The following is a 9770-nucleotide window of genomic DNA, read 5'->3' on the forward strand; positions in this document are numbered from 1 at the left end:
TCCGCCCCTGATTGGAACCGCATCTTCTTCCACTTTGCATAAATATCTCCATTATTCGTCAAAGGTGGGGCAGTGATTGTACAAGAACCTGATGGGTCTCAGTTGATTTTTGGCAAAAGCTATAACCTCTAATCTTCACTTTGTTATCTATTCCATTATTACTCAAATCTAAAAATGTTGATCGTTGTGGTCTCCTCGACAAGGATAATAGATATATTAATTTAATTATTAAGCGCAATATTGTAGGTTGGAAGCTCAAACCAACTATTGAAGACATCCAATCGCTTCTCAAATCCATCACAATTCATCATCAAGCAAGGGACAATTGGTGGCTCAAAAAAGAAACCAAACAGCGGGCAGTTTGTGCCTCTAATCTTTCATCTCTTTCTCATGGCCGTAGCTTGGTCTGCAAAATTTACCCCCGAAAAAAAAACATTTTTTTTGGGTCAATAGTCATTAAATTTTTATTCGTCTCAAATATCAAGTTGAAAAAAAAAGAAACTCTTCCTTAAAGAAAAGGCTTGTACAAAATTGGGCTTATGGGTTGTAAATTGAACCAAGGAAGTTGGGGTGAAGTCAGATTGACTATGATGGCCCAATCAGGTAGGCCAAATTTGTCGGAACCTGAAGAACTGCCTTTAGAAATCCAGACTTTGAGATAGGCAATCTGGGAGATGATCTTCAAGTCATAAAATTTTTGAAGCCTTATCCTCTTTCTCTCTCATCTCTGTGTGTGTTTCTTCCCGAACCAGAAAAAGGAAGCGCCACTCACAAATAGCCGGCAATGTACACGCCCACACACCATGCAACACACATTCCTCTCGCCTCCTAAAAACAATCCTTTCCCGCCACCGCCACCCTAAACACCATCATTTTCCCTTACTTTCCCTCCATTTTCTCTCTTTCTGTCTCTAAGAAGCTATGATTTTCATCTCTCTCTATCATCACAACAATAAGTTTTCTCTCAACAATTCATCTCGGTATGTAATCAATTTTGTTTATAATTTCTGTTTAAATTTGTTGAAAAAAGTTTTAGTTTTGTTTTCCTCTTGTTTTTAATGGTTTTGAGCTTTTGGGATTGTTTTGATTAATGTGTTTGAGTTTTTGTGATTCTTGGTTTTATTGTATTTTCCCTTTCCTTCGAAAAAGAATCAAGCTTGATGTTTTTTCTAACCGAAGGTTTATTTTTCTTTGATGAGTTTTTCTGGAAACTGGTTTTGAGCTTTTTCTTTTGTTTAAACTGATGAATTGTATACCATTTGAGCGAATTCCTTGTGTAATAACTTGATTTCCATTAGAACTTCAGAAATTGGAATTTAGATTCATATTGAATGAAAATGGGATCCGTTACGTGATTTCAGAATCTTGGTCTTATTAGGAACCCGAAAACTTTAATTAATTGTTGAAAATGTAGCTTGTGCTGATTGTTGAATCAGGTCAGTAAGGAGTGAGCTTGAAGTTCTTTGAGAAGAGTTAGACTACGGATTAGCTTTTGTTGGGATTGTTTGATATTCTAATCCGTATTTGATAGGTTGATCATTGATGTCATAAGCCTATAAATTTGTTCATATTCTGAAGTAGATGAAATTTTTTGTCCACCAAGTAATTAGAGTTCTTTCTGATATCTATGGCGATGTTTGTTTCCGAAGATGTGACCTAATTTATACTTGGATTTCCTTTACTTGACATTATTTTGATTGTTAGTTATGTCTTCAAGTTCGAATTTTTGGCCGAATTTCTGGCATTTAGAAGTTGGATTGTCTTAGTGATGTTATTTTTCATTGAATGTGTTGCATTCTATTCGTAGTTGCTAGTTTAGAACAAGATAGATCGATCTGAACATTTAAGCTGAAGTTTTATATGGTAGTAGATTCTTATTTGTACTTTTACCTCTCCAATTTCCTTATTAGTGCAGAGATTACTGCTTTCAGTGACTGTAATGAAGAATTTGTGAAGTTAAACACGGAAATATTAGTGTTCCTATCGACAATGTGGTAAGTTCGTTGTCACTGAAAAGCGTTGTATCAATGAGTGATTAGTTATCCACAATCAATTAAAGATTTGTTTACTTTATCAATTCGAAAGTTGCATGATCTCCAGTAAACACTGCATTCTAGTAAGGGCTACGTTGGTGCTCAGCATTTTAGTTTTCTCTTAAAGTCTTTGTAATTGTGTTTATAATAGCTTAGATTATAGTTATTTTGTAGCAGCATCTGCATCTGTAATTTTCTAATGATGTTTGTGCATTATAGTTTAGCATGTGTCATTGCATCCGAGATATATAAAACTTAACCTCAGGTTATTCTTTATGCAGTTCCCTCTCCTTGCCTGGGTTCAAACAGATAGAAATTTGGGTGGCTTTGGTGATTTGAAGTGTCCACTTATATGTGATGTCACTCATCTCTCTCTCACACGCCATGCAAGACACACTCCCTTTCCTCCCCAAAAACAACCCTTTCCCTCCCTTACTTCCCCCCCACCACCATGATTTCCCCCTACTTTCTCGCCCCAAAAACCTCCATTTCCCTACTTTTTCTTCTAGAACAATCACCCCCACTTCTCTACCTCCCAAACCCCATCCCAAAATCCCCCAAATCCCTTCCACTTCTCCGCCACCACCAATGCCACCACCAAACTCCCACTCTGACTTCCAAGAGAAAATGCTTTACCTCGAGTCCATAGGACTTGATTTCTTCTCCCTGATCCAACACCACCCTCCCATCATATTTGCTTCTCTCCATGATCTGAAATCAACCGTTGATTTTCTAGCCTCCATGAGCTTCACGACACTCGAGCTACGCCGAATCCTCTCCATGTGCCCCCATATCCTAACCGTGAAATCAACTTCTCTCCTCCCTATCTTCACTTTCCTTCTTCGCGAAGTGCACGTCAACGGCTCCGACTTAAAGAAAGTTATCAACAGACGGCCCAGATTACTCGCATGCAATGTGGAGACTCAGCTCCGTCCCACCCTATATTTCCTACAAAGCATCGGAATCTCTGAGGTAAAAAAGCACACTTCCTTACTGACTTGCAGTGTGGAAAATAAACTGATCCCTCGAATCGATTACTTCCAAAAAATCGGATTTTCTCACAGACAAACAATATCGATGTTCTGTAGATTTCCTCCACTGTTTAATTACAGTATTAAGGAAAACTACGAGCTGAAATTAAATTATTTTATGGTGGAAATGGGGAGGGATTTGAGAGAAATTAGAGAGTTCCCTCAGTATTTTTCTTTTAGCTTGGAAAATAGGATAAAGCCAAGGCACCAAATTTGTGTTGAAAAAGGGGTTTGTTTTCCTTTGCCTGCTTTGTTAAAGACAAGTGAAGTTGAGTTCCGCAGTAGATTAGAGGTTTGTTGTAATTCCACCTTACCATTGAAGGGGTCTCCTTTATGGTGTGCAAAAGCTTGTGATATTTAATTCTATGATTCAACGTACAGTGAAAAAAAAAATTGATTTTTTTATGTGGTTGGCTCCATTCTTGTGTGTTTCAATTTAAAGCTGCAATGGATGGCACGGTAGGAATCCCTCCCACTGAGAATCTAAATGCAGTTTTAAAGTCACAAATCATGAAATGCAGGTATAGCATGGTGGAACCGCCTCCCAGCCATCTGAAAGCACCCAAAGTAGATAAAAATGAAGATGAGTGGCATGAGTAAAATTTAGATCGAGTGACAGTCTTTGAAATAGTTTTTGATGTTAAAGCTAGTTTTGCTTGGGTATTTGTTGCTGGAAAGTATTCATTTGAGGGATAATTTGATATTTTCTCACTTTTCTCCTACAGGTTAATATAGTATAACTTGCTGCTGTAAATAGAAGTCTTTGATTGCCTTAGGCCTTACATTCATTCTCATATTCAAATGGTTTAGCTGTGTGTCAAAAGGAAGTCAAGCCTAGGTTTTGGCATGATACATAATAACCAAAGGCATTTTTTTACATATATTTGGAGAATAAGTGAGTTGAAACCCTGCCTCTCATCTGCAGAAAACTTGAGTTTTCATCCAGTCATGGAGCATATCTATGAAATTAAGATGGCTCATGCTGTTTTGTGGTGGTGTTAAGTAGTTGAAATTGCGTTGTGAGGGCATAGGCCAGCTTGTAGTCTATAAATTTCTAGTAGAATGAAAAACTGAAAGGGAACCGTTGAAGCAAGCATTTGTGTTTCATGCCCTTAATCAAAGGGATAAAAAGCAACTTTTAGTTCCCTCAACTTTGGCCTTGTTATTTTTAGGTTGTTCATTTTAATTCTACTTTGTAATCAGCTTAAGAGGTATCATCACTTAAATTTCGAAATATAATATGTGTAATTCTAGAAATTTTTAAATAATTATATAAAATCTAAAAAAAAAAAAAGTCATTAGAAATTATAAACTTATTGAAGTTATAATGAATTACTATTTTTATATATTCCCATTAAACTTTTATTATTTTAAGTTGAATTCTCATTTTAACTCGATTCCTTTGAAATAACTAAACACATGTTTAATTTTATTCTACTGTCTATATGTTCAAGAAGAATTAAATTTTGCTAACAAGCTTAAAACGAATATTTTATCAAGCCGTCTGCTATTTGCAAGATACACCAATGGTCCTATAGCATTTAGATATAGTAGCGGAGGACTAAGAAACTATTTATTTAGATATAGTAGCGGAGGACTAAGAAACTATTTATCATTTTCGCAAGGACAAAATGGCCTTTTATTAACATATAGTAATCTTACAACCATTAGATACTTAACGTATGTGTTTTATCTGTGTAAAATTTTTTAAGATTTTTTCTATATAAGTTGATTGGTGGATATGAAATAATTTTGTTTTTTCAAGATCATTCATCTCAAATTTCAACAATATTCATGTACTCAACATAAATAACAATTATTACAAAATTTAATCTAAACTTTTTATAAAACACATTAATAAGAAAAAAACCGTTAAAAATATTGTGAAGTATATAGTCTGTATATTTTGAATACTATAATTTTATTGTTAATTAAATTTGTTTATGCAATTTAATTTTTAGGAATGCAAGCCCCAGTCGTGTAAAATGAAGATGCAACATCCCTTAATAGTTTGTCCTGCAATAAGGTTTTTAATATTTATATTTGTGGAATCATGATCCTCCATTCGACTGATTTAATATTTTATCAGTTTTAGTAGTGAATAAACATATCTGTTTCATTTTTCATTAAAGCCTGCATCAAGTTTTTCCAGTATTTGACATTAGTCATCAACACTTAAATATGAGGAATTGTTTTAAAAGTCGCCGCATAAATTTTTTTTTTTAAATGTAATTGTTTTATTCTTCTGTCCATAATTAAAACGATAAAAACAGTTTTAAACATACCATAATTATATTAAATGAAAGTTTTTTTTAAAAAACACATTAATTTATGTATTATTAAACTTATTAGGAATTGCAAATATTAAACCTAGAATAATCCAAATTTTTAAACGACTTTTTACTTATCACCACTTTTAAAACTATTAATTAACTTAAAATTTTGAATAATCCACGTCTCACCATAATAAATTGTCCACATAAGCTTTTCTCTTAAACTTTTGTTATAATATATATAAGTTTATAAATTTCAAAAATATATACAGTTAAAAATATATAAATACTTATAATATTTTGAAATATATTTTAAAATTTTAAAATTTATATAAATATTTAAAACAACTAGAAAGCACATTTACAATGAACCTTGACAAACGGTTGTTCAAATGCATTTGACTCTAGACAAGTATTTGTTTAGGTTTATTACCGATATAAAAACCTTTTATATTTTTATTAAGTTATATATTTCAATTTTTTAAAAATATTTTTTAATTTCAAAATAATAACAATATAGATAATTGGATCTTTTATAAAAAATATATATAGATAAACTTACAAAAAATACATCTAGCATGAATCTCAACAAATAAGTATCTAACTTTAGATATATTTGAACAATTGTTTGTCTAAGTCCATTCTTGATACTGAAAAGATTATATTTTTTATTAATTTATTTACATTTAAAGTTTTTAATTTTTGTTAAATTTACGTCATACTAAAGATTATCACATATCACCTTTGGATTAGTTATAAATGCCATGTCAGTATAAACTAACAAACATGACAAAATATAAGTTTTAACTACCAACTAGGTATTTTTAAACAAATTCACATATTAACCCTAATTAATATTTAATTAATATTATTTTTATTATTATCACATAATTATACCAATAAATTATTATTCTAATATCAATTTAATAATATAATTAACAATAAAATTAGTTCAAAATTTATCTAAACTCATGTTTGTTTTTATATATATTATTATAGATTAAAAGATAGAAAACATTATATAAAAAGCTAAACTAATTGTGGGTTTTTTAATTTTAATTTTAAAAATCAAATTATTATTTATTTTATAATTTTAGTGGTATCAGACTCAACTGAATAATATAAAGGTTGATAAAATTATGTGAGTCAGAGTCTAAATCAAAATATTTATAGCTTAAGCTTGAATCTCCTAGTCTCAACCGCCAATAACTCTCATAACATATCAAAGACAAGAAATAACTCCGCTTCTAATAATATATAACCCATCAATTCAGTACATATATAGATACATTCTTTGTTCTTTCATTTCATCCCACCAAAATTTAATTTTACACCACAAAATATATATAAAAATAAGTAATATATATATATATAGAAGGGTTTATTCAGCCCCATAGATTCTATCTTGTTTAGGTTGGTGGGGTTTTGAACATACTTGTGGAAAAGCTCTTATACGGGCAGGATCACTTCAAGATTCCGCAGGCGGGGCGTGCATGCAGCAAAGCCATTTTTTCTGGGGAAACAAACCATCATGTCAGCATAAAAATCGAGAATAGAAACAGTCTGTAACAATCATAATGATGAAAATGGTGCCACATTCACACAAACTGTCGTTGATTATGAGTCACTCCTACGTTAGAGATTACTTACAGGCTGGGTTTTGCTGGGATCCGCTCCAGGCTTAACATGAGGATCACCTCCTGATGGTGATTCGGGTTTGCCACCTGTTTTCTTCTCGTCCCTCGCCTTGTTAAAGATCACAGTAAATCCCTCAGCTGATGCAGGATCATTGACATCCCATTCACCAAATTTTGGCAAAGGCCGACCCTTTTCCTATCAGGGAAAAAAGAAAAAGTTTAACGCTCAAATGAAGGTCCTTGTGATCACAGTAGGTAGATAGATATACAAAACATCAGAGTAGCAAACTACAGATAGATGTTTTTCACTTCCAGGTCATTATAGACTTGTAAATTTCTTGAAATCAAAACACAATGGTCGATCTATTTTGGTCCGAACAAGCAACCACTTCATTAGCTAAACTACAAATAGAAATAACATCACTGAGACAATCCGACCTCTAAATGCCAGAAAAGTTTCCTTGACACTAGCAGGCTCTAACATCAGTTTCAGCTTAAAAGTATACTTTATTTAACAACTGCAAAATCAATTGTCATGCTTAGCAATGCGGAAGGCGATCTTTCCGCAGTCAGGTACCATTTTGAATTTGAATTATTATATCTCATTTGTAGGGCCTAAACAGACCTTGGTCCATGTTTAAAATTAACCAAACACTGGTTATTGATCACTTACACAAACCGAAAATAAAACTGGGTCTAAGATTACAAGCATTCAATATTTCTTAAAAGTAGGATATGCCTAACAAAAACAATCATAAATGGTTCATGAAACGAACTGTTTTATACAACTATACAATGACTGACTGGTGACTATTATTATTCACAGGGAGATGCTTGGTGGGTACAACAGTGAAAATAAAAAGACAAACCGAGATAGCAACAATACAACCAATTACACAGGTAAAGCAGAATCTTTACAGTAAGCAATAATTGTACAAATCACAATAATCATTGAAGGAAATGAAAAAGTTACCATATAAAAGCATATAACATGAAATGCAGTGAAAAGCTTCGCTTATCTTAAAAACAAGATAAAAAAGGAATCGGCCAAAAAGTCGAACTCGAAGTGACATATGCTAACAATCAAAATTATATCAATTCATGGAAATCCCAGCATAAATTAGGTCACAACTTTGGGGAGAATCATTGCCATAGATCTCAGAAAGAACTCTCTAATTATGTGGTGGATAGAAAATTTCATTCACTTCAGAACATGAACAAACTTATAGGCTTATGACATCAATGATGAAGCTATTAGAGCATCAAAACATTCCCAAAAAAAGCTAATCAATATTCTAACTCAGCCATTTCCTAATGCATTCCATTTTCATTCAATATGAATCTAAATTCCATCCTCCAAAGTTCTAATGGAATAAAATTACATTTAAAAAGAAAACAAATTTCCCACCATAAATCATGCTATTACAGAAGGAACTCGCTCAAATGGTATACAATTCATCAGTTTAAATAAAAGGAAAAGCTCAAAACCAGTTTCCAGCAAAACTCGTCAAAGAAAAACAGAAACAAAAAAGCATATAAAACAGGGTAAATTTTTAATAATACACTAAAAACGTGCCTTTTAAAAAAACGCTATGATTAGCAACAACATCAAGCTTGATTCTTTTTTAAAGGGAAAATACAATAAAAAATAGAATCAAAAACCCAAAAACAAATGAATCAAAACAATCTCAAAAGCTCAAAACCATCACAAACAAGAAAATCAAACCAAACAACAAAACTAAACCTTTTTTTCAACAAATTTAAACGGATTTTTTAAAAACAAAAACAAAAAGTGATTACATACCGACATGAATTCTTGAAAGAGAAACCCCTTCTCGTAATGATAGAGAGAGAGAGAGAGAGAGAGAGAGAGAGAATGATAGCTTATAAAGAGAAAGGAAAAAAAATGAAATTTTTTAGACGAGAAAATGTGAATTAGAAAAGAGGAAGGACAGGAAAAAAATAATATATAACGGAATTGGGGTAAACCACGTTAGCTTTGACGGTTAACGGAAGGGTTAAATTGAGCCGTCAGTGGAACCGTGAATGATGACGTGGAAGGTGCACAAATAACGGGGAACGGTAAGATGAGCTGGCAAACGGCGCTGTGACAGATGTTGACAAATGATTTGCTGGCGCTGTTCACCAATTTAGAGTTTTGAGGATAATTTAATTAATTTTTTTTTCTTTAAAAAAAGTAATTACTAATTTTGATATTTTTAAAATATAGTATAATGATTCAAAACCTTTCAAATTTTAAATTATCTAAAAATAATTTTTTTGATTGATTATTTTTCATGAAATTATTTTATTCATGCGTGTTGAAATTTTATTTCAAAATCATTTAAGAGATACATGAATCAATAGATGGGACTTGTTTTATTTTTAGGGTTGGTTCAATCTATTTTATTTATTGCAATGAATATTAACATAATAAAAATCCGTTTAAATTTATCAAAGTTTCCAATTTTTAAATCAAATAAATTTTTATTCTTATTTATTATTTTTTATTTTAATTATATGGTTCTATTCATTGAATAAATTAATAAATTTATTTTTAAAAACAAAATTCATTTGAAGAAAGTATTTGTTTTGATATTTAGTAGTAGAGGATTATTAATTTAATAACAATTTTTTCAAGTTAAAAACTTTGGCACAAATTAGTGTACCAAATAAAATAAAAATAAAAATGGATTTGATTATAAAACTAAAAAACGTGAAGTTGGAAATGTAGAAATTGAGTTGGAAGCTAATAAAAGTATGAGTTGTTTTATTTATGAGAAATTAGATGCAAAT

At 31.6% G+C, this 9770-nt stretch overlaps 2 protein-coding genes across 8 annotated transcripts; one reads left to right on the plus strand and one right to left on the minus strand.

The window, feature by feature from the left end:
• Positions 1–577: 577 nt before the first annotated feature.
• LOC108461358 (transcription termination factor MTEF1, chloroplastic) lies at positions 578–4321 on the plus strand. 7 transcript variants are annotated; one of them, XR_008276944.1, is made up of 4 exons: positions 582–980; positions 1916–1994; positions 2315–3005; positions 3507–4321. XR_008276944.1 is itself a non-coding variant. In XM_053023699.1 (3 exons), the coding sequence occupies exons 2-3, from the start codon at positions 2391–2393 to the stop codon at positions 3996–3998; spliced, it is 624 nt and encodes a 207-aa protein (XP_052879659.1). In that variant the 5' UTR covers positions 578–980; positions 2315–2390; the 3' UTR covers positions 3999–4321. The 7 variants fall into 7 exon arrangements, 4 of the variants coding, with proteins under 4 accessions (XP_052879659.1, XP_017616679.1, XP_017616678.1 ...); XR_008276945.1 differs by having other exon boundaries at positions 585–980; positions 3586–4321; XM_053023699.1 differs by lacking the exon at positions 1916–1994 and having other exon boundaries at positions 578–980; positions 3990–4321.
• A 2236-nt stretch (positions 4322–6557) lies between these two features.
• Positions 6558–8936, minus strand: LOC108461851 (protein NOI4). The gene is made up of 3 exons (XM_017761818.2): positions 8779–8936; positions 6988–7170; positions 6558–6850 (listed from the first exon to the last, which is right to left on the minus strand). The coding sequence occupies exons 1-3, from the start codon at positions 8782–8784 to the stop codon at positions 6806–6808; spliced, it is 234 nt and encodes a 77-aa protein (XP_017617307.1). The 5' UTR covers positions 8785–8936; the 3' UTR covers positions 6558–6805.
• Positions 8937–9770: the final 834 nt, after the last annotated feature.

Source organism: Gossypium arboreum, chromosome 13 (assembly GCF_025698485.1).
Source record: "Gossypium arboreum isolate Shixiya-1 chromosome 13, ASM2569848v2, whole genome shotgun sequence".
Taxonomy (NCBI): domain Eukaryota; kingdom Viridiplantae; phylum Streptophyta; class Magnoliopsida; order Malvales; family Malvaceae; genus Gossypium; species Gossypium arboreum.

Excerpts from the sequence above, each read along its gene's own strand:
- LOC108461851 (XM_017761818.2), bottom strand. Across the intron at positions 6,851-6,987 it reads ATCCCAGCAAAACCCAGCCT|AAAAAATGGCTTTGCTGCAT; the intron begins GTAAGTAATCTC and ends TTGTTTCCCCAG.
- LOC108461358 (XM_017761190.2), top strand. The coding sequence starts at position 2,391 with ATGTCACTCATCTCTCTCTCACACGCCATGCAAGACACACTCCCTTTC.